The sequence below is a fragment of the Mytilus edulis genome, chromosome 4 (assembly GCF_963676685.1).
Source record: "Mytilus edulis chromosome 4, xbMytEdul2.2, whole genome shotgun sequence".
NCBI lineage: Eukaryota > Metazoa > Mollusca > Bivalvia > Mytilida > Mytilidae > Mytilus > Mytilus edulis.
In genome coordinates this window covers 58,742,386-58,768,389 of record NC_092347.1, presented here as the reverse complement: position 1 = coordinate 58,768,389, position 26,004 = coordinate 58,742,386, and the positions used below count along the sequence as shown (strand labels likewise).

Sequence of the window (26,004 nt, the reverse complement as noted above, 5' to 3'; positions counted from 1 at the left end):
AGCATAAATATTCTAAACTTTGGCGCTTAAGGGGCTGGAGGACGTCTTTTTCAAATATGTATTTATTTATGTTAAATAATATAAGTCAGATACCTCGACAGGTCTAAAGAAAAAATAACCGAAATTCGTCTCTAAATAAGATAAATAAAAAGCAAGCCAATCACAGTTTAACTTTTGATATAGATTTATAATTCAATTTAGATTTAAGAATTGGCCCCATATGCAGATTTTTTTTGTCCCATAATCTTATAATCGCATTTCTATTCAGTAGTTATTAGAGTACTGTGCATGCGTATTGAGGTAATATATAATCTATGTTTTATTAACTATTACGTGTAATATAACAGCGATAGAACTGATACATGACGGACCCATTTCAGACTTCAAGGTGTAAGTCAAAATACAATTATTAAGACATAAGGCAGATGATACCAAACAGATGATAACAAAATCACAAGCCAAAAAAATAATTTATTATTATCATATATATATATATTAATATATAAATAGTCATTTAATTTAATTAAGAAAATGAAGTCGTTTGTTTTAGTTTTTGCTTGTTTTTAGCATGTTGCACTATGACTGTAGGACTAAATGTTCGTTTTCGAATGTTTCACGCTCCTGTATATATATATATATATATAAAATATATTATATAGTCGCCATTTACTAAATTGTTTATTATTCTTTAGGGTTCTAAAAGACCTTGTTAAGGATGATATTCGTAGCGATCTTGGTTAGTTTGCTGTCCTCTTCTCATGGTAAGTGTCTAAATACTATAGATATTCATCAGACCAGTTTTTCGCAATTTTGATGACTGCATATTCTTAAATAAACAATATGCATCTAGAGTGGGAAAAAATTGTAATAGTTCTCAATGTGTTATATAATAGAATTATTTATTTCTTGCGGGGAAGGAATAACGGGTTTTAAGATTAAAATAATTCCAGAAATTGGATCACTTCAATTTTGTTTTCAATAATGTAAACAAAACGGAAAAAAGTCAAGAATGCAAACAAAACGGAAAAAAAGCAAGCGCGTGAACAAAGGGACTAAGTATTCATGTACAACATTGACTTATTTTATTTCAAATATGACATTGTAGGTACAAATGCACCAGATAACAGAGGAACAGAATTTGTCATAGCCTACATGGATAATTATTTATCAACTTACGAATTGGAATTATTCGTAACGACATCACGAACAACTATAGTTAACGTCGAAGTCACGTCACCTAAATGGACCAACCCATCTGTCAACGAAAAATTCACAGTAACAGCAGGTGTCGTCAAGCAACTTTTAATTGACCTTAGATTACGTTTGGAAGGAACAGTTAAGGAGTCAAAAGGTATTCTTGTATCTGCAGACGATGAGGTGGTCATTTATGGGGTAAACAAACAAAAGTATTCTAACGATGCTTTTCTTGGGCTCCCTGTAGATGTCCTATCAGATGAGTATTTTGCTGTAACATATTATCCACCCTACCGTAAGGCTCAACTATGTGTTGTAGGTGTGAGCGACTCGACCAATGTTGAAATAAAGCTCCCATCATGTTCAAATTGTGGAAGCGTTACCTATAATGGACAGAAATATTCCAAAGGTCAGACAATTTCTGTCATTTTGAACAGATTTGATGCAATCCATCTTCAAAGCACAGGTGATTTAACCGGAGCTCGTATTACTAGCGACAAGCCTGTTTCAGCATTCAGTGGAAATAGGAAAACAAACACCGGATCCGGAGGGAGTCAAGATCACTTGGTGGAGCAGCTGACTCCAGTTAATACGTGGGGAAAGAGGTTTGCAACTGTCCCTACACCAGCAAGAACCATTGGAGATTACTATAAATTTATTGCTAGTGAGGATTCCACTCAAGTTACTTATAAATGCAATAAAAATGGGCGGATATCGACAAATTCATTCACCTTATCCACTCTAGGTGACCAAAAACAAATTTCTATCGACTCCCAAAACTACTGCTATATAACAGCAGATAAACCAATACTTGCAGTGATGATTGTTAAAAGTCAGCTGTCATCGTCGGAACCAGCTGATCCTGCTATGATTATAATTCCACCTGTAGAACAATATGCTGCCGATTATACATTTACAACACCTAAATATAGTGGAGGAAGTTACGAAAACTTTTTCCTTTTTGTGGTGAACAAGGCAGATAAGAATGGACTAAAAATCGACGGCGGTTCTTTCCCAGGAAACACTGCGTACTACGATATTCCAGATACTGATCTTGTAGGAGGGTACATTTCAGTATCGGATGGATCTCATTCTGTTCGTCATACCTCACCAATTTCTATTTTCGGGGGATTTCTTTATGGAAAGGCAAACCTTGAAACATATGGATTTACTACAGGAATGAGAATGGCAAAAATTAATTCGGTATATTAGATATATTTCAAGTTATATAACTTTTCCCATGAACTTCACATATAATTGCCTTTTTTACTTATAGACTTACTTGCATTTAATTTATCTGTTTGATTTTTATTCGAAATTATATTATAATTATATAATTCACCAAATTTTCTTCCTATATCTTTTTAAAATAACCATTGCACAAACTTTAGCGCAATTATATGCCCTTGACAAATTAACACTTCTATCAGTGTAAGAATCTATCCATATGTCAATGGTGAATGTCATCATAGGGTATAATGTTTGCATACTTATGAACCAAACAATGCCATTGAACTCAGAATATCTAGTCCATCTCTCATGGACCAGGGAATCCTATTCAATCTTTTGTATCTACTTACATTGTACAAGAATTTGCAATAAATTATAATACTAAACACTTTTAAAAGATATATTAAATTTGTTTCATATTTCGACATAGGCATAGATATTGAAAATGAGGTACATTTGAAAACTAAACCTCAGTTTAATTGAGGTCTGGAGCTGGCATGTCAGTTAACTGCTAGTAGTCTGTTGTTATTTATGTATTATTGTCATTTTATTCATTTCATTTTGTTACATCTTTTGACATCGGACTCGGACTTCTCTTGAACTGAATTTTAATGTGCGCATTGTTATGCGTTTACTTTTCTACATTGGCTAGAGGTATAGGGGAGGGTTGAGATCTCATAAACATGTTTAACCCCGCCGCAATTTTGCGCCTGTCCCAAGTCAGGAGCCTCTGGTCTTTGTTAGTCTTGTATGATTTTTAATTTTAGTTTCTTGTGTATAATTCGGAGTTTAGTATGACGTCCATTATCACTGTACTAGTATACATATTTTTAGGATCCAGCTGAAGGACACCTATGGGTGCGGGAATTCTCGCTACATTGAAGACCCATTGGTGGCCTTCGGCTGTTGTCTGCTCTATGGTCGGGTTGTTGTCGCTTTGACACATTCCCCATTTCCTTTCTCAATTTTATTTAAGTGAAAAGAGACGATTTCTATTCCCCCTTTGTGAACTTTCGATTTCTAAGTAAAAACATTCAACCAGCAGCATCGAAATAAGACATATCAATTTCGAAGTAGACAAGGACTAGGATTTGCTTCGGCTATCAAACTAAAGGGAGAAACGATGAAGATCTATACAAGGAGACTTTCAAAAATTCATAAGTTGAGAGAAATTAGCAACGCCATGACAAATTACGGAAGGCGATGACAGTAGACGTGTTCAGAATTGTTTGAACATTTTTTTATGTCCCTCGGTCAGCACCAAAACTATTGCTTTCATAATTTAGAGTATGTATAACGTTTACAGAATATAGAATAATGGATAAAACATACAGAATAAAGTGCCCATAAATAAGAAATAGAGAAAGATAGGTAATCCGGAATAGAGAATAATGATGTGCTCAAATAAATAACAAAGAGAATGATTGGCAAACAAAATATAGATAGAAAAGAATGATGGCATACAATTATAGAGTACAGAAAGGAAGGACTCTATCTGGTTTATGACGACGAAAACGAAAATGATTGTGACAAGGAAGACGGTACGATGATGATGACGATGACAATGATGACGGAGACGATGACAATGACGATGATGACGAAAACGATTACAATGACGACGATGACGATGATGATTGTAATAATTTAGTTTCCTAAGTAAGTTTTATGCTTTGCATACAATTAATTACAGATATGTGTGCCGACACCTACAGTCGTAGGGGATGGTATTGACAACGATTGTGATGGACTTATTGATGAAGAACTGTGTACAACAGAAAATAAAAATAAAGGTAGTTTAAAAATAGGACAAAATGGCGATTTGAATTTTAAGTATTTTTTTTATTATAGTTTTAGATTATTAGAAATTTCTTTAGTTACGACTATGTAACTCGAGCCTAGACAGTGATGAAAACTGGAAATTTCAAATTGATTATAGATTTGAAATAAATCCAGATATACGATGAGTTTTCTAAAAACATTAGACTAATCAAGTGGCAGCACCTTATCGTATTTTTAATTGCATACCTTGATTTGTTTTTATCATGACTTTTAAAGTTTGATTTAGCTTCATTTCATTCAATGACTTACGATTTAGCGTCTAATATTAGGCTGGTCCATTGTGGTATGTTGTTACAGTTACCGTACTCAAGTCGAAACCAGTTTCGTATTTATTCATTATTCGTGTTTTTTTTTTTTTTTTTTTTTTAGTTTTTCGAAACACATGACATACGGGTTCTATTTTATTATACAGATGACGATGGTGATGGTGTATCAGAAGAAGATTGTGCAAAACCTCCACCAAGTAAGTAGTATTGGATAAGGCAGACGATTGAAATCTATGCATGCAATTAGAATTGCAAATTGTATGTCATAAACCAACAAATGGATGAAATGCTTGTTAATTTGTGTATTAATCTAATACGTATGACGTTGATGAAAACCAGAAATATATATATTATTTTTTAGATGCATAAGCATCTTTCTTGTAAAAACACAAGTGTGGACACAGATCAGTGTGGATTATAACAGTTCAGTTCGATTTTTGTTAAAAAAACAATATTTATGGTGAGTACATGTTGGTTGTGAAATGTATTGGATGTTTAACCTGTTGGTTGTGAATTCTATTGGATATTTTGCATGTTGGTTGTAAAATCTATTGGACGTTTTTGATAATAAATTCCAACAATTTAATCAATTTCATTTTCTTTGGATAATTTCTGAGACATCTTACAGAATGTTGAGATGTCAATACAACTTGACATATAACAACACCATATGAAGACGTACGAACGAATAGCATATTTTATTTCTAAATTACAGTTAACGGTGCATGGACAGATTGGGCATCATGGGGTAGTTGTTCCGTATCATGCAATCCTAGCGCGTCTGGTACATACACCAGAATCAGAACCTGTACGAATCCAGCACCAAAGTACGATGGGACACAGTGTGTAGGTGTCACAAGTCAATCAAGTTCCTGTTCACCGACCATCTATTGTCCAAGTGAGTTGATTTGTTACTACTATCCATTGATATTCTTATAGTTTGTTTTTTTTAATTGAGGAGGTGGCGCAAATAAAAAGTTTCAATTCTGGTATTATGATGAATTTATATAACACCTAGCATAAACACCTAGCATAAACAATGTACATAAATGCAGTAAAATTACCACATTAGAAGTGTTTGCCTAATATAGAATTTATAGATTGTAAAGACATAAGCATACAATATAATATTTTGTTAACATCCCATTTTTAAGATATTCCTACATTTGACCATCCTACCTAGTACATTTCGAATATATGTTTTGAACACTCTTACCTAAAAAAATAATTCATGTATATATTTTTTATTTTATTCTTTCAATAATTTATTGTTTATCTCTGATATTGTTTCAGACTAGTTTATAGCAGAAACATAAGATTCACTATTTTTTTTCTAAATCATTGCATACACAAGTGAAATCAGTGACTCAAGTTGCCATAAAATATCTTTGATCAGACGTCATTATTTTATATTTAAAAAAAATCTTTTCTTTTACGAATAACTAAAAATATGATACATTGAAAAGAAATATAACGCTAAGTGTTTTCGAGATAAGAAATATAACAAACGCGTGTCGATAATTCTACATTTAAAGACTGGTCTTTTTGGCAAATTTACACGTGTAACTAACATTCAAGTTGATTTTCGATTAACAAAAGGTGTAAACACTGGCTGCACTCAAGTTTATAGTGTACATACATAATGAAACCGAACATGAGAAATAAGAAAACATTTTGTTTTTTATCACTTAACATTATTTCAAGTTAAAGATCTTAAAGAGTACATCTTAGAAAGTACAGGAATCAATTAAATGAAAGCCTTGATGAAATACAATTTTTTTCCAGTTGATGGAAACTGGGGATCATGGGGTTCTTATGGATCATGCTCAGTAACTTGTGCAACAGGAGATCAAACAAAGACAAGATCTTGTAATAATCCTACTCCTGCACACAATGGAAACCAATGTAGTGGTTCAGGGACTAGCTCAAAAACGTGTACCATGGTAGCATGTCCAGGTAAGGCTTCGTTGAATGTTTGCTTTATTTATTCCGTTGAAGCTTGTTTCTTTTCTTGTCTTTTATAACTGACCGTATAGCAAATGATAGTAAATTATAATAGTAACTGTTAATGCTTTAAACGCAGAGCAAAACAATTACAACTGATGATTATAAAGGAATACATTAGTTAAAAACTTTAGAGAGTTATGGAAAATATTACACATTTACCTTATACATACTTTGCCACGACTGGACATAACTTAATCAGTTTTAAAATTAAATAAAGTAAACTACCGATACTAGGCAAATCCTCAACATATATATATTCTAGTAGTATATTTTAAGTTTCTATATAAAATGATATTTTAAAATTTGAAATCATGTAAATGTTATCAAAACTTTAATAAATTAGAATATATAAATGTGATACAAAAGTAATGTTTACTAAACCAATAGAACATATATACGTTAAACCTCGTTTTGGAGCTATGCTATTTTTTTCTTACCATTTATTGCAGTAAATGGTAATTGGGCATCTTGGACGACATGGACCTCTTGTTCTTTAAGTTGCGGAAGTGGAATCTCAAGTAGAAGTAGAGCATGTTCCAACCCAGCACCCGCTAACAATGGATTGGACTGTAGTGGATCCGGCTCAGAAAGTAAAACGTGTACACTTATTGCTTGTCCTAGTAAGTATTTTTATGTATATCGAATGCATTCAGACTTGTTGAAGTTGGTATTCGTTTTGTCGTAGAGACAACTCTTTCACATGATAATCTGAAGCACTGTGCAGAGGATTTTCTTTGACAACGAAAACATGTCTCAAATATAAAAGAAAATATTTATGTACTCTATGGTTATTTTAGATTAATTTCTACGACCTCTTAATTACGACCGAGATACACAATTATCTTATTTTTTCTAAACCTTAAAATTTAAAAGAAATATCGACACCAATTATTTATGTTTTATTCTTGTCTGCAGTTGATGGTCAGTGGGGAAGCTGGGCTTCATGGGGAGGTTGTTCTGTGACCTGTGCAAGCGGAACTGATACGAGACAACGCCAGTGTGACAGCCCTGCACCACAGCATAATGGGCAAAGCTGTAGTGGTTCGGGTACAGAAACAAAGACATGTACAAAAGTTTCTTGTCCAGGTACTAACTATATCTAAGCATTAATTTGCAGAAGGAGTCATGCTTATGTGTTTCCTCTTAATGTATAGAAAAATATCAACCATGTTCATGTGTTTGTGTGTGATTTAATAAAAGTTTCCAAATTTAATAGGAAAACCAGTTTCGATCAACTATTTACCAAATAATTATTATCATCTGAAATGAAAATTATATGGAAAACTGCCTTGCAGGCTAGTTTTTATGACCTTTATATAAAATGTTTATCATCGGAAATATGGAGAATTTAACTTCGACAATTCATGTTACTTTATTGGTTCTCTTTAATCATAAACTCAATACAAACACCAAATTAAAACCATTCTCACTCAAATGTCTGCCTTTTTTCTTGTGATTTTTACAATTAAATTTAAAAATAAGCATAATTCAAATTATAACCCTGCGGACAACAAATCATATGAGTCGATAGGGGCTATAGAAGGCTGTTCTTTTATTGTTTTTACACAAAATTTGCAGAGTAAAGATGATTATATTGTATCATCATTTAAGACAGTTGTGATAAAAATACAGAGAATCAGGTACATGTACAATCCTAGCTATATGCAAAAAGTAAAATCACAAAACAAACTGAACTCCGAGGAAAATTCAAGACGTAAAGTCCCTAATCAAATGGCAAATTAAATGATAAAACACATCAAACGAATGGTCAACAACTCTCATATTACTGACTTTGTACAGGCATTTTCATATGTAGAATATGGTGGATTGAACCTGGTTTTATAGCGCTAAGCCTCTCATTTGCACGACAGTTTCATCGAATTCCATTATACTGACAATGATGCGTGAACAAAACAAACAGACACAATGAGTAAAAATGTCACAAATACGGGTAAAACTGCAACACTAACCTCACCAAAAACAGGGAGAGATTTCATGTGCTCCGGTAGGGTAAGCAGATTCTGCTCGTTTGGCTTTATAACTATTTTGATCTGAGCGTCACTGATGAGTCTTATGTAGACGAAACGCGCGTCTGGCGTATTAAATATAATCCTGGTACCTTTGATAACTGTTTAAATCTTCTGTCTAATGATAGGACTTATTAGACTTGAATACATTCAGTATAAGGAATTTCTGTTAAGGTGAGGTTCATGTCCAATACATCGAACTTTGTGTAACATTTTAAATGATTCATTCTTAATTGTAGTTGATGGTCAGTGGGGAAGCTGGGCTTCATGGGCTACTTGTTCTGTAACCTGTGCAAGCGGGACACAAAACAGACAACGCCAGTGTGATAGTCCTGCACAACAACACAACGGATTAGATTGTGTTGGTTCGGGTTCAGATACAAAGACATGTACAAAAGTAGCATGTCCAGGTATGGTCTTATATTTCTAAATTATTTCTGCCTTAAATAAAATTGAGAATGGAAATGGGGAATGTGTCCCGTTAGGGGTTTAGTATCATACCATCATAACATATATGAGAAGAACATAACCATAACATGCTAACAACTGTTTTTAGAATAAATGTGTTTAGTTCCGATGCAAAGACCTTATCAGTGACTCAATATTAACGCCAAAATATGCAATCTTTAATGACTTGACAACAGTATCGTAATTATATCCCTTCTTAATAAGTAAGTCTTTTTTTGTCGAATATGAGAAACGAATTGATAAAAATATAATTAAAACCCTTATTATCATTTTTGACTGATGTATAAAAACAAGTTATGTGCATTATGAATGACTCTTTATAATTTTAATTAATACCTAACTGATTCACATGTCAAAGAACACATTTTCATATATCATAAATAAGAAAAATCTCAAAGAAAATAAATGAAAATTGAGAAAGTTTCAATTTTGAAAATGTTCAACTCAGATATGTGTAGCAATTTGCTTTCAAAAGCATTTGTTGATGCTGTCTGCACGAAATAACTTAGAACAGAAATTAACATAAATCACAAAATATAATCAGTTGTACTTGCTTCATTGAGGTAGAATTTGAATACTTTTTTTGTCTACCAATTTCAATTAATATCATTAATACTTCCTCGAAATAATCTACGTATCTTTGCTCGGTATCACCCCTTTTGTTTTTCAATTTGTTATTTTACATCTTTTCTTTTTCTGTGTCGTGTTTTGATATTGTCGTCAGTTTGTATCATTTCTTTTTATAGTCATGGAAGTTACTGTTTTAGTAGACCTTCAAATTACCAATAGCCCATTGCTATCTTTATTTGATTTGAAGTTTACTTTTTTTCTGTTCAAATTTGCACATTCCCTTCTTATTATACGTTGCAGTCAATGGTAATTGGGGAACTTGGGCGTCATGGGACTCTTGTTCAGTAACCTGTGCAAGTGGAACACAAAATAGACAACGTCAATGTGACCAGCCAGCACCACAACATAACGGACAGGACTGCGGTGGTTCGAATACAGATACAAAGAGTTGTACACAAATAGCTTGTCCAAGTATGTTTACATTTGTTTACGCGGTGATATTTCTTGTAGAACACAAACATGTCAAGAAACACGTTTTACCTTTATATTCTTAAAAAGGATTACTACAACATGATAATGCGCTTTATGAAGCAAAATAATAATATTTTATACAATTCACTGCACTGCACTTATCAATACGGTACCTGGTGATAACATAGCAATGTTTTTACTATGTCGCATTACAGTGTAACCGATTCGAATAAATAAAAGTATTATAATTATTTTGAATCAGTAGTAGTTCATCACCTAATATATTTTTAACGATTAAGTATACACTTGGTAACTTGTTATGTAGCAGTACAATTTTAAAAAGTTGAAATATCACTGACAAACAGAATCAGTCGGTTAAGAAGTATGCTCACTTCAATCAAATTTTAAAATTGTCCGCCACTGTTAAGCCAATGGCAGAGTATATCTTTACACATAATTAATACTAAGCCACAGTTTATGAATATTATGATGTTTAAAATATATTAGTAACTGTATTACTTGATAATATCTAAATATAACATTATTTTTATATTGTTTCAATAACCGTTTCATAGTTGATGGTAATTGGGGAAGTTGGGCTTCCTGGGGTAGCTGTTCAGTAACTTGTGCAAGTGGAACCGAAACAAGACAACGTCAGTGTGATAGTCCGGCAGCACAACACAATGGACAGGATTGCAGTGGTTCGGGTACAGACACACAGACATGTACTAAAGTCGCATGTCCAAGTAAGAGTAGTCAATTTTTTTTATATGCTATGTATATACTATGATTATCATATGAATGCTTCATTTATCATACTGATATTGATCAATATTTTCACAATTAAATAAACTACATCTATGGTATGACGATTTAAGAATACCAAGATGAATACACCTGCTGTATCAATTATTCAGCGAATGTCGCAAATGAAACGTTGACTGGATTCAGCAAAAGAGAGGCAAAAAATACTAAAGGGATATTCAAACTCATAAGTTTATAACTGACAAAGGTCGACCAATATATTTAGATATAATTGGATTGCTTTTGATTTTCTTGATCTGATATTGATCCATATTAGTAAATAGATTTGAGAAATTGAAATATAAAGCAGTGTAAATTGCAACTATGTAATAACACATTTACAAAATTCAAATTCATAAAAAAACCTGTCTTTTCTTAGTTGATGGAGTATGGGGAAGTTGGGCTTCCTGGGGAAGTTGTTCTGTAACCTGCGCAAGCGGAACTGAAAACAGACAACGCCTGTGTGATAGTCCAGCACCACAACACTCTGGACAGGACTGCAGTGGTTCTGGTACAGATACACAGATATGTACTAAAGTCCCTTGTCCAAGTATGTATAATAATAACAGTTGTCTTAAATAACATAATAACACCACAAACTCAATACAATGTATTTACCAAAAATAAGATGTATATTATGACAATAAACTCATCATAGATATAAGGATTAAACTTTGTTTTGCCAGACGCGCGTTTCATCTACAAAAGACTCACGAGTGACGTTTGAATACAAAAAAGTAAGAAATACCACTTAAAGTTCGAAGTTGAAGAGCTTTGATAACCAAAATTCCGTAAGGTTTTGCCAAATACGGCTAAGGTAATACTAATTTATTTCTGGGATAGACGTTCTTAGTATTCCGACCAAATGTGCTGTGAACAGTTATTTTGTTATAATAATTATATCAATGACAATTCAAGTCAACACCTGAGCGCTGACTACAGGGTTGTGTCTTTTTGGAATTATATTGTATGATTTATTTTTGTTTTATCAGTATCATGTTAAGGTGGTACCCAACACTTTCACTAAAATTAATTTGGCTCGTTTAATTTTCATAAAATTTTGTCAAAGTATTTACTTTGAGCCTTTAACAATAATATAAAAATTTCAAAAAATTTGAACCAACCGTTTTTTCAGAAAAATTACACTGGTTATATAGCAATTTGACAAACACCAATTTTGATCATTGAGAAGCTTAATATTCCTTTTACAACACAACGTAATGAAAACGTTAAGCTGACTTTACAGAGTTATCTCCCTGTAGTGTTAGGTACCACCTTAAATATCATTATTTGTAAAAATCATATGATGACAAATTGGTTTCGTTATGGGAAACATCGATAAGAAATATATTATGTTTGTTTTTATTATAAAATTTAAGTTGATGGCTTATGGGCTGTTTGGAGTGCATGGGGAACATGCTCCGTAACATGTGCAAGTGGTACACATGACCGATCAAGAACTTGTACTGATCCTGCGCCAGCACATAATGGAGCCAATTGTGTTGGATCTGGCACAGCAACACAAACCTGTACTTTAACGCCATGTCCAAGTAAGTAAAGGTGTTTCAATAAGTTTTCATATTTTACTGTTTAAAACATGTATTTAAACGCCAACCAACATTATATTTCTAAAGTAGCAAACAAGGAAACATTAAAATGTGTACGTACAGAAATAGCATTTTAAAAACTTTTGCTAGAATATCTATTATATCTTTATAAAACGCAAATAAGCATGTGAGTCAAAGTTCCGTGTTGCTGTCCGTACTTTGACCTATAATTTGAACCTGCTTGTGTCACTTGTAAAACTGGTTTTACAGAGAAAAGTGAATTTACTATTTTATTGTGCATTTTGGTATATTTCTTTGTTAAATAACCGTTTTATTTTGCTTCCTTTTGAAAAAAAAGTTGATGGTGCATGGACAACCTGGACATCTTGGGGAACTTGCACTGTTACTTGTGGTGGTGGCACACAAGATCGCACCCGATCATGTACAAATCCTGCCCCACAATATAACGGAGCAGCGTGTGCTAGTAATGGTCTAGAAACACAGTCATGTAATACTCAAGTTTGCATAAGTAAGTAAGAACTGTTTAAGTTGTTATATTCTATAGGATATAATACTTACTGTATTGCATTTACTGTTATATTTAAAAGTTTTAAATTTCTGTGAATTAAAAGACTACTTTTTTTTAAATGTGCTTAGACTTGTGACAAGTTATAAACAAACAACCATACTTGGAGTATACCAATCCATAAAAAAATCCTGTGTTACATTATATTTTTACTGTATTTGGTGACAAAAGTGCTGGTTACAAAAATGCTATATAATCAAAAACGAATCTGCTATAAAGTAAAATACTAAGTTCTGAGGAAAATTCAAAACGAAAAGTCAATATTCAAATGACAAACTCAAAAGCTCAAACACGCAAAACGATTGGATAACAATTGTCATAATCCTGACTTGGTACAGGCATTTGTTTATGTAGAAAAATGGTGTATTAAACCTGATTGTATAGCTGGCTAGACCCCTCACTTGTATGACAGTCGCGTAAATTCCATTATATTGCCGACAATGTGTGAACAAAACAAGCAGATATAATAGGTGAAAACTAGTGGTGCAGCATTCAACACTGTGTTACTATCTTAATCACTATAAAATCTATATGCACAGACAAATATAAGAATACCATAACATGTTATTAGGATGATAAACAACGTAAGTACATCGAATCTATACTTCAAGACCATCGTCTATTATACATACATTTGACACGGAATATTTATCGACAAGGTCTTTGTATCTTCCGATGATTTTTTTTTGAAAATTTGAAAAAGAACGAGATGTTTATTGACATAACCTTGATTCATTAAGTTTCTGCTCATACGTTGGTGACGTTTTAAAAAGTCTGAGTAGCAAGCTCTTGAATAACGAATAAGTTGGAAACATGTTTTATTGAAATTTGCTGTTTTTGTTATCCTTTTAACTTGAATCACCCTCATGAACAACTTTGACTCTTTGTTTGGATCGGGTTGGATACTGTAAAATTGTTGCCGGTAATTTTATTATGTCATTTATCTTAGTACCCTACTTTAACTAAAAGATTATATATATTTACCTGTCTTCAATGAAGAATTGTATACACAAGTTGTTTTTGCACAAACAGTTGATGGTACATGGGGACAATGGCAGTCTTGGGGTGTGTGCTCAGTTACATGTGGAAGTGGTCGTCAATCGAGAATGAGAGTATGTGATGATCCAAGACCAGCTAATGGCGGACTTCCTTGTAGTGGTTCGTCAAGCGAGTATGGATACTGCAACACACAAGCTTGTCCCACAGCAGCATATGGAGCTTATGTACAAGTAAGATTTAATAATTTAGAAGCAATATTTGTGAACAAACAATATTTGTTTTCTCATGGATTTCTTTTATCAATTGGAAACAAATGTAACAAAACAGAAGTAAATGTTGAACATTGCTAGTTCGCCACAGATGAATGTTTAACTTAAAGCTTATTGCTGTATCAGTACATTTTGTATTTCAAATATTTTAATATAAAGATTTAAACTGTCACGAGAATATTTTTTGGTTAGTAGGGTTTACTTATACATGTATGTCCTAATTTATATACTCACATCAAATTTGCATTTCTTTGTAGACATGTCCAACCGGTTGGTTTTCATGCCAGCGTGGGTCCGTTTCTTGTATAGATGAAGCATTTAAGTGCGACTGTGAGGAGGACTGCGAGGATGGCAGCGATGAATCGACATCATATGCCAGTTGTGATCCATACATTTTGGCGACTTGTCCTAGCGGTGCTGATAGTAAGTAATGTATAAGATAATACTATAAGGATTCTGGAAATGATTCGTTAAATAAAATAAATTTGATTGCAATGTTATTTCAGGATATTGGATTATACTCGAAACTATAGTACGGTGTTAGTACTTTGACAATAAGTATTACTTTTCAAAGTATAACTTAAGGTACAATTCACTATTCTCAATAAAGAAATGTTAGTTGTAAATAGTCACTCTGATCTTAACATCGTGTAAAACGTCTGGAAATAAAACGTTTGTGTTGATGACAAGTTATCAATCACTTCAATACTTGCGATTTATTGACTTATGTGGAGATATTCCGATTGAGATTTTTCGAGTAGGTCTGAGAACAAAACATTCCATTGATTTCATTGTTGCCTAGTGTATATATACCTGTGTTTTTCGTACACCTTCTACATTTATTTCTTAATGTTAAATGTATAAAATAACAATTTAAGAGATGAAATTATACTTAAAAAAATTTAATCGTTTATTATAAGGCAAAGTAGTTAATTGGCAAGCTTAAAAGAGCATATTATAACGAATTCAGCTAAATCTGTGACACACCTTAAATAAACCTATCCACATTAAAAAAAATTATGTGATACAACACTTTACACATTTTAAGTGTCCAAAGCGCATTTCTGAATTAGAGTAAGAGTACGTTAATTTAACGATTGAAATAAATTCATAAGACACATTTAAGCTAACAACTTGTTATTGTTGGCTTTCGTTTTTGTATATACCAAAAAGTAAAATCACAAAAATACTGAACTCAGAGGAGAATCCAATCGGAAAGTCCATAATCACATGGCAAAATCAAATGACAAAACACATCAAAAACGAATGGACAACAACTGTCATATTCCTGACCAATTTAGTAGGTTCTTAATTCTAAGTATTGAAAACTTGATCACTTTAATAGGCCACAAGTCTAAATACCTCATGTTAAGATAGTCGGTAAGATAAATTTGTAACACAGTGTGCTAGTGACCAAGTACGATATATATGGGGTCAGTACAGAGTGGTTAAATTTTTAAATCAACAGGTTAAGTGGTAGGATTTTTTTTTTCGTGATCTTATAAAAGAAGAAACCATATATTACTTGGGAAAATGAATCCATGTTATTTTTTTCAATTTGTAGTTATATTTGATTTCATTGTTATCATGTTTTTTTAAATTTTATTCTATAAATCAATATAGTTTTTGTATTCTCTTTTTTTTCTTCAGAAATATCAACCATTTCGCTTGTCACTGTTGTATGTATGATTGGAACAATACGAATGATGTTGATGGTCCTTTGGTATTGATGAACAGGATAATGATTAAATGTTATATACCACTTACTTTATTTGAATCTGATATCATATGTTTATCATCTACATAATAATTACGTCCGACTCCTCTTTAGAGTTGTATTGTCACAAAGATCGATAAAAAATTAAAACATTTCCTTGGCTGAAGGTCATGAATTCGTCACACACTTAACCTTTTTCCTTTGGTTTTAAAAGAGTACATGCTCCTTCCTTTATGCCGGTTCTCGGATTTAAAACTGTAAGCTTTGAGCGTTTGCTATGAATGCATATCCAAAAAAGTGCTTCAGGCGCAATTATTTATTGCTGTTTTTTTCTTCATTTTATGGACATACAGATGATATTTCTTAATATGATTTAGTACAACATTAATTTTCACTGCAGAATATGTATATTAAACTTCTTGCTATAGCTTGTAAGAGTGCTAATTTCTCTCAGTATCTCAGTGAAAAAATGTATCACAAAAATCATGTGCTTATGACATACTACAAATCATTTTACTTTTTTGTTTAAACAAACATGAAATCACCGAATATATCCTGATGCAAATGCTGTGTTGTTTTGTCTTATTTTGTAAGTTTTTCATGTTGTTTAATAAACTTCTATTAGCAAATTACAAATGAATTATATGCCTTGACCTATTTCTATCACAAAAAATGTATTTAAAAAACAATGGCCCAACAAAAAATTAATGATTGGTGCCTTATATATACAACTTTGATACCAAAAGGAAATCTAGATTATACTACATTTAATATATAGTTAACTATGCATCCTTAAATTGTTTTCTGTAGTTACATAGGTAATGATGTGCCCTGAATGAAATGTAACGCCTGTTAATTACAAGGGTAACAGGCGTAAACTTTGTATCTGACATCATTGCAATATTATTAAAGGTACCTGAATGACCAAGTGTATAACCAGGCGTAAAATCGGGCATTATATTTAAATGAGTACGCTTGGTCTTGACAGAAACCCTGGCGTAATGATGATTCTTATTTAATAGGCATATTATGCATATTACGCCTGGTAAATTACAATCAACATATGAACAAACTATAAAAATCAGTTGAAGAGGGCTTAACTCATCTGATCGATACAAAGTAGAAAAAACACAGACCGGTCATCCCTACAACAACAAAAAAGATACTTATACAGATCTAACAGTACTGACAGTTACTGAAAGCAATAAACAATGTCTATAACCCTAAAAATATCAAAAGTTCGTTTGTATTTCTAACGGTACACCGTTGTAATGACCAACACCAACAGATGGCTAAACACCAAGTTTAGATAACTAGTTCTGTTTGATCTCATTTCATATATAAAGACGTAAATAAATGTAAATCATTTACTCATATATTGTATCAGACTGACATTTTTGCGGATCAAATCAATCACCAAAATCTGTAATTCTGATGCTGACTTTCCTATATTCAGGTGAAATTCGCTTCCATCGCTGAGAAGTTGAGCACACATGAAACAAAACTCCAACTAAGGTTAAATCAAGGGTCACATGAATGCGGATTTAAATGAGGTTGATATATAGACTTGCAAGACAATTATACACATGTATTGTCGAAATGCGCATCTGGTGCAAGAAAATTAGTACCGTCAATTTTATTATACAACATCGATGTTTTGAGCTAATTTTGCAAAATTTAAACAACTTGACTGATAGTAGCGAAATATTATTTTCAATGTTCTGCTATTATAAATGTTTAAAACATGAAAAGAAATCAGGTTTTTATTAACCTAAATCGTAGATAATGATCTTTTTACGATATTTTATTGATGACAAATATTAACTAGAATCATCATCGAATAAAACTGAATAAAATCAGGACATCAAACTGCTTTATAAAACTAGAAAGATTATGAATGCACACCTCTGTAACCATCTGTATAGAAATATGGAAGTCTATGGTTGTAAATTGAAAATCCAAGCAAATAGTCCATTAGAAATTAAGGACACTCTTCCTGTGTTCTGAAGTGGTTCGGAAGTATAAACAGTTCTTGAAAACTGGTGTGTTGCTAATAGTCTAAAATAGCTTAATTGTTGATTCGTGACATGATAAAGAATTTCTTTATCAAAGTAAGAGCTTATTCGCTTAAAAAAACACAATGTCGACCTTTATTCAAGTCATGTCTGTTTAAAAAAAACCCAGAATTTATCTTGTGATAGAAGGTGAAGGTTTTAAAAAAAGTGAAAATAAAATTATTTCATGAACTGTCGCAACTTTCGCCTGATCTTGCGTTATTGCTGATTCTTTATGGACTTTGTCAATGAATTATAAAAAAGAATATGGGAATAGAAGATTTTTTGTTAATTTTACACTTGATAATTTGAGGCAATACCATTGTGCATCTTACCAAGCAAGAATCCAAACTCATTCATCTATGAGTAAAGATTTTGTAGCATTTGGTTCTTTTAAAAGACAGCCAAGTTGGATTTTTTTCAAAACTTTTTCACATGACAACTGAACCTCAACTCTCTCAGGCAAATTAATCTCTCTCTTTTGTTTTGGCTTACGAAACTGGTAATGTTATTCCAGCAACATATGTCCTAATATTCATTCAAAAGGTTTGAAAGCATTACGTGTAGAAATTCGTCGACAAAAAGTTCGACGTCATTGTGTTCCTTATTTTTAATTTTTCTTACAAATTAAACGATTTGATTGATTTTCTGCAGCAAATCATGGACTTCAACATTTCTAAACATAGCAAGGTCTGATCAGCGGTGTGAATAGACTCATCATAGATACCAGGACTAAATTTAGTATATACGCCAGACGCGCGTCTTGTCTACAAAAGACTCATCAGTGACGCTCGAATCCAAAAAAGTTAAAAAGGCCAAATAAAGTACGAAGTTGAAGAGCATTTGAGGACCAAAATTCCTAAAAGTTCTGCCAAATACAGCTAAGGTAATCTATGCATGAGGTAGAAAAGCCTTAGTATTTCAAAAAATTCAAAAATTTGTAGACAGTAAATTTATAAATATAACCATATCAATGACAATTCATGTCAGCACAAAAAGTGAATTTATAAGCTCTGTAGACAGGTTTTTTTAGTTTGATTTAATACTGTAATGTTTGAATTGATTTATCACTCCCGAAAATAATCATATTGAAGATCTTTTGTTTAAAGGTTATGACAGTTCATGAAAAACTCGTGGATTCCTTGAATCTCTCATTGCTAAAGTTTTGAATTTCCGCTTGATATATGCCGCCTCTTTTTACATGATATTGTCTTGATGGACGATATTTACATAGTCGACACATATACAAGAAATTATCGAATTTGTAGTTTAAACACACCTTGACTTATTTCCGATGATTAAGATTAAACATAAGGATTGACACACATTTTCATAAATGGCCATGTTGTTTCATAATTTGATAATCCGATTTTAATTTATATAAGTTAATCCGAGCATACTGTGCTACTTTTTATACTGTGGCGAATATATTTAGCACTTACAAAAATGAAGCCAGATGGATTACAGATTAACATGGAATTCACCTATAGTTAATCACATTTTTAATGAATAAGTCTATCCATGACATATGAGATTTATATGAATAGAAACATTTATAACATGTTTCTATATTCTATTGTTTTATGCGCTGTATTTCAATACCAAGTCTTTTTAATTAAAACCTTCACATGATCGAGTGGTTCTATAAATAAAAATAAAAATAATAATTTTTGTAAGTATATATACTCATATCTTGAGACATATTTTTTTAAATGGAGTCAAAATATAGTAGGGAGTTCTCTGAAGTAAGAACATATATATTATTTAGCCCCTATAATTGGAACAAACATTGTTTTCTATCATTCAGCATAAGTACGTGAAATTATTAAGCTGGACTTTCTCTTCTCAAATTTTATTAAATGATATGGACTTAATAGAGTTATCGGGCCGTGTTTGGAATGAAAGATGTAAAATTTTTATGTCTTTTGGCTCCTGGTAAATTATATATATTTAATTATAAAAAATAAAGATGAGAGAAGCCAGGTTATTTAATTTACATTCAGATATATTGATGATTTTCTTTCCAGTAAAAATCCAAATTTTTCTGATTGGGTTCCACTTTAAATGTATCCCCCGGACTGGAAATTAAATAAACTACAGACACGGCTTCCTCCGCCGCATTTTCAAACTTAAATCTCGAATTTGACATACACGGATACCAGACTCTATGACATACGAGACGATCGATTTCCCCCAAACTTAGTAGCAATATATCAACTTCACCTGCATCATATTGAATTACGTTTCCCAACTTATTCGGTATTCAAGAGCTTGCAGCTCCTACTAAGACTTTGTAAAACGTCATCAGTATCTGAGTAGAAAGTTGATTAACCAGAGGTATGTCAAAGAACATCTCGTCTTTTTTCTAAAAAAAAAAGTTCATCAATAGGTACCAAGACATTGTTGAAAATTATTCTGTATAAACTTCACAAATAATACACGATGGTCTTGAAGTATAGATTCATGGTTCTGACTTTGTTTTTCATCTTAATAGCGTGTGATTCTTTTATTTGTCCTTATGAATATTACTTTTACTGTTTAGTTTGTTTTTGATGATATTCATTTGACGTGGCTCTGTACTTATACATCCTGTCATAGTGTTATTTTTCTCTGTTAATTTTTGCATTCTTGTCTTTTAGTTTTTGCTAAATTGCTTTGTCTTTGCAGTTTAGTGTTTCTTTTAAACATATGACGTGGCTCTTTTCTTATACATCCCGTCATTGTATTATTGTTTTATAATTTTTGTATTCTTGTCTATCATTTTTGCTAATTTGCTATTTCTATATGCTTTGTTCTGTTCCTTTGATACATATGACGTGGCTCTGTAATTTATACTTTTACATCTCCGCGTCAATGTGTTATTGTGCTTTTGTAAATGTTGTATTCTTGTCTTTCCTTTTTGTCAACGTGCTTTGTCTTTCAGCCTTTTGGGGTTCTTTGTTACATATTTGTTTGCGATTATAACACAATGTTGACTGCTGAAAATGCCTGTACAAAGTCAGGAATATGACACTTGTTATCCATTCGTTTAATGTGTTTGAGTTTTTGATTTTGCCATTTGCTTAGGGACTTTCTGTTTTGAATTTCCCTCAAAGCTCAGAATTTAGCGATTTTATTTTTTAACGAATACATATAAAAGAACAATATAACACGTTATCAAGCTGATAAAGAACGTCAGTACCTAGAATCATTACTTCAAGACGATCGTGTATTTATTTTTTGTGGATTGGATACTGTTTATTTACCAACAAACCTTCCGATCAGTCAAACTGGTGACTTTTTACAAAGTATGAGTAACAGCTGCAAGTTCTTGAAAACCGAATTAGTTGGGAAATGAATGTCTAACATGCCTATGAAATTAGTATATTGCTACTAAGAAGGGTAAATTGATAATTTCAAAATTTAAATTGTCTCGTTGTCATATACTCTGAAAATGAGATGGCTATGTCAAATTCGAGGTATGAGTCTAAAAATCAGACAGAGGCACTTGTGCCCGTTGTTTCTTTAATTTCTAGTTCTGGAAGATATATTGTTAATGGATCCCAATCAGAAAAGTTTGGATAGTTAATGTAAAGAACGTCATCAATATATCTGAATGTGGAATTAGACTCTTTGAACTTCTTGTTTTTGACAAGTGTCTGAAGGAACTCCGGCTCATATAAAAATAAGAAAGGGTGAGCAAGGAGAGGTGTACAGGTCATTCCTATAGAAATACAGACTATATGTTGAAAAAGTCTACTTCCAAATTCAACAAATATGTTGTCAATAAGAAACTCCTGTATACTGTTTATTTGTTCCTCAGTGTAGCATGTTTAACTTTTTATTCACTCTTAACGAAGGATTTCCCAAAGTAATAAATTTATAACGCATACTTCTATTTTTATGTTGAATGCATTGTTTATTATTTCTTTTAGACGATTTTTCAATTTCACATGGGGAATGTTGGTATACAGGGTTGAAAAATCAGAGAAAGATCGAGATTTAACATTGTCCAGAAATTCTTTCGAGCTTTTTCATATATGTACTTTGTTTCTTGATTTGTCATACATTATGCAATTGGTTTGTTTCATATTTTGTCATATCTTAATCTTTTATAGTTGACTTTAAGTGCAGGTTTTATTTATTTTTTCTGGCTGTACAGTGACTCATAGTTGCTTAAATCCACGTTATATCGACGCTTGTTTACTCAATAGCATATGACAGTCGATAATACTTTAAAAGAAAGGTTATATTAGCGTTTGCCCGCTAAACAATCGCATGCAGTCATTTAAATACTTTTTTTCGGGAAATTAAACATAAAAACAAAGAGGTTATACATTCTGCCTTTGTTTTTAAGTACCAGCATCAAAGTGTACATATTTTTAGTTTTTTTTATTTGTCTTTGTTAAATTAGCAATTTCAAAAATTTGTGCAGAATTTATCTTTGTCTCAAAAATAGAAATGCTTGGTATGATTAAAGCTTTATTCTGTCAAGTACTATAACAATTATTTTACGTAATGTTTCATCACATATAATAAATTAACCATAATTGGAAGTTTACCAATCAAATTTTCGACCTTTTTCTTCATGTGTACAAGCTTTAGTGACCATGAAACCTCAAGTTTCCAAAATATTCTATAAAAACACCCCAAAATTTTTTATAATGGTGCTTTGAAATACCCAAGATATGTCCATAACACGGATTGATTTTACTGCAATGAAATGTATGATTAATTTCCTACAACTGTCAAATTCAAGGGAAGATTTATTCAACCTCTTTTCGCATACAATCGCATGTGACGAACTATGCTTTGGTGGTATTACACCTCTTTTGTATTGACGAAGACTGGTTGAGTTACACATGCGAATTCCTAAAATGTTTAAAAGATATACTCCAAAATCTTTAATCACAAGCAATGAAGTAAAATTCTTTCATTTTTCTACTCTTTTTACTACTATTCAACCGATATATCGACTACACCATCTCATTAAACATATTTTTTCTACAAAAACATGAAACGTTACAATTCCCTGTTGAATGGTCTTGAAATATCTTGTTTTGCGAATAACCACACGGAATGCTACAACAAATCCACCAAAGATGGAATCGCCAAAATGCTGTACTTTTAAAATCTACCACATGCTATCGAATGTATGCTTTATATCTTATTTTTTTAAAACAGCTCCGACAGAGTTTTAATAAGGATCGATTCAGGTACCAGTCTTGTATAACATCTCCAGTTTCCGGTGCATGTCAAAACATGGAGGGAAACAAAATAGTCCATTTTTCTCTGGGCTCAATTTTTATTGTTCGATTATAGGTTTATGCTGAATTGAAACATATATATAGATTTAAAAAAAATCTTTTATGTTTTTGGGGATATCAATCCAGGAAAGTGGAAGGATATCATGTTTACTGGAAGTGGTGCGGCCTAGTAAAACAGCAAACAGAAAGTAGGAAAAAAAATGTTTTGACTTCAGGGTTACGTAACTTTTTATTCTTCTTGGCATGATCCACTCTTTTTTTATCGATTAAATAACAATTTCACATTAGTACATACATGATATGAACATGAAAGAAATTTTCTATGCAGCTGTTTTGCATGTAAAAAGTAAAATCACATGTAAGCCTATGGAGCAGTTAATTACAAGACTGCAACCTTCAAGTCGACACAACATAAGTTGTACATTCACCCCTATGGATTGATTAACCGATACGATTCGATGGTGTCTTAACTCAATAGCGACTAGATGTTTTGCGGTCTAAGATCTTAGAATACCAGTACAACAGTCTGATCTGTAATTTTAGCATGTTAATTCGCATAGCGGTTATGCATTCTTAGCAGGAGACATTTACTCTGTTATAACACGCTGTCTTGCTTATTTTTTAAGTTCATGCAATTCATTCTTTTTCTATTTTGTACATTGATTTGTCCTAATGGATAGTAGTTTCATATGTAAAAATACCATCCTGCTTTTGTCCATAATGAGAATTCGCTGAGGATCGTTTAACGCTTCCGATTCATCCATTGGGTGACTGCCGATATTTTTAGACCTATTTTGTTTCATCAAATATGCATTTGCACAAATAAATATCTTTGACGTTGAATTGATTTTAAGATAATATTATCATTTTGTTAGATCGAAACAACTAAAAAAACCTAACATGTTGACATGACTGTGTTTAATGAATCTATTGTATGGACCAGGATATAATCTATTAATTTGAAATTATTTTCATACTTGTCTTCTTTTGGTGTTTTTTTTTAATCCAGAGAAGATATTTCCGTGTAAACAAGGTGCTGCAGGGTCAGTCATGACGCTGTTACTAGAATTGTCCAAATAACATGCAGCCGCGTAAAAAAACGATACTATATAAAGATGGGGGAATCATTGTGCGGAAATAAATTTCATTTACTATTTTGGGGTATTTAGTTTTTTATCATTATCAATTCGTCAATTGTATCACAGGCAAAAATACGCCATAAAAAATGAAAAATATTAAAATAATATGAGTTGAGATTAAGGTATTTAAAAATCGAAACAAATGATTGAAACTGAATAAATATTCACAATGTAGCCTATTTCAGTTTGCACCTGAAATAAAACACACTATAATTTAATCGTATTAAGGTATAGATTATGAATAATAAATACAACCATCTATTCCGTTTAAAACGACTATGACCTATGCCACCTACAAAAATGGAGACTTCATAATCTTATAAGCACATTTAGATTAACTATAAACTTTAGGTATCTAGAACACACGTTCACAGATTATAACATTTAGAAGGACATATACCTGCAACAAAACCAAAGGATTCGTATCAAACTTCAAGGTGTAAGTCGAGATACTTTTATTGAATGTGTTATTTTTTCCTTTAAAAATGCCCTGTACCAAGTCAGGAATATGGTCATTGTTATATTATAGTTCGTTTCTTTGTGTATTACATTATAACGTTGTGTCGTTTGTTTTCTCTTATTTTTGAGTGTAAATTCACATTGCGATAAGACGTGTCGCGGTACTTGTCTATCCCAAATTCATGTATTTGGTTTTGATGTTATATATATATGTTATATTTGTTATTCTCGTGGGATTTTTGAACAGCGGTATACTACTGTTGCCTTTATTTATGAAATGTATTTTCAAACATGTTCGAATTATTATTTCATTTTATGAATTGTATTTGCAAACATGTTTTGATTTTTTTTTATCATTTCATGTCATAAAAAATGCAGTCGTATTTCATGACTCACAAACAGGAGATTTGGGATATATATACTCTGGTTTCATATATATTCACCTCTTCAAATCTCTAATACTAAATTAGGAACATTGTTAAGTCTTCAGTTAACATTCTCTGTCATCGACTGAATAAGATTGTGAATATTAGAATTGTTGTCTTTGAATTAACACAGCAATCATAAAGTTGTTCAAACTGATTGATTGGTTGGTTGATTGATTGATTGTGTTTAATGCCACTTTCAGCACTAATAGCTATGTCATGGTGTACAGTATTTATCTTATTGATGGAGGAAGTTAGTGAGAAAAATACCGAAAATAAACAATAAACTGACTTTCCTGTCAATTAAGATTGGAGTAAATTGCACTTGCCACGTGGGAGAATCAAACTCACAACCACAGTGTCGACAGGTTAGTGATGCTGGAGTACTTTGTTTTGACTACTTCGACCTCTTCGCCACTCGTTAGCCGTAAAATTGGTTTGCTTATGTTTATTTTACTTCATTCGGGACAGTATAGATGCCACCGGATTGTTCGAACCCGATGAAACTACAATTATTTAATTCTTAATTCATTTTTTAGATTTTCATTAGGGATAGTGCCTATGAAGGACTGGTGAAGAATGATATTTCTAGCGGTTTTATTAAGTTTACTGTCTGCTTCATATGGTAAGTATACGCTTTGAATGGCTTATTAATTCATGTTTATAGTAAGACACAACTATAAACAA

The 26,004-nt window shown here is 32.1% G+C and overlaps 1 protein-coding gene across 1 annotated transcript in view; it reads left to right on the top strand.

The window, feature by feature from the left end:
* Positions 1-335: 335 nt before the first annotated feature.
* Positions 336-26,004, top strand: part of LOC139521458 (SCO-spondin-like) — a 48,120-nt gene continuing 22,451 nt past the window's right edge. The window contains exons 1-17 of the mRNA XM_071314933.1: positions 336-390; positions 693-761; positions 1,106-2,397; positions 4,115-4,214; positions 4,676-4,726; positions 5,245-5,427; positions 6,315-6,485; positions 6,986-7,156; positions 7,452-7,622; positions 8,803-8,973; positions 9,902-10,072; positions 10,648-10,818; positions 11,256-11,426; positions 12,256-12,426; positions 12,782-12,952; positions 14,042-14,238; positions 14,535-14,700. Of these exons, the coding sequence (XP_071171034.1) occupies positions 716-761; positions 1,106-2,397; positions 4,115-4,214; positions 4,676-4,726; positions 5,245-5,427; positions 6,315-6,485; positions 6,986-7,156; positions 7,452-7,622; positions 8,803-8,973; positions 9,902-10,072; positions 10,648-10,818; positions 11,256-11,426; positions 12,256-12,426; positions 12,782-12,952; positions 14,042-14,238; positions 14,535-14,700 (3,574 nt within the window). The 5' untranslated portion in view covers positions 336-390; positions 693-715. The remainder of the gene's footprint in view (positions 391-692; positions 762-1,105; positions 2,398-4,114; positions 4,215-4,675; positions 4,727-5,244; positions 5,428-6,314; positions 6,486-6,985; positions 7,157-7,451; positions 7,623-8,802; positions 8,974-9,901; positions 10,073-10,647; positions 10,819-11,255; positions 11,427-12,255; positions 12,427-12,781; positions 12,953-14,041; positions 14,239-14,534; positions 14,701-26,004) is intronic.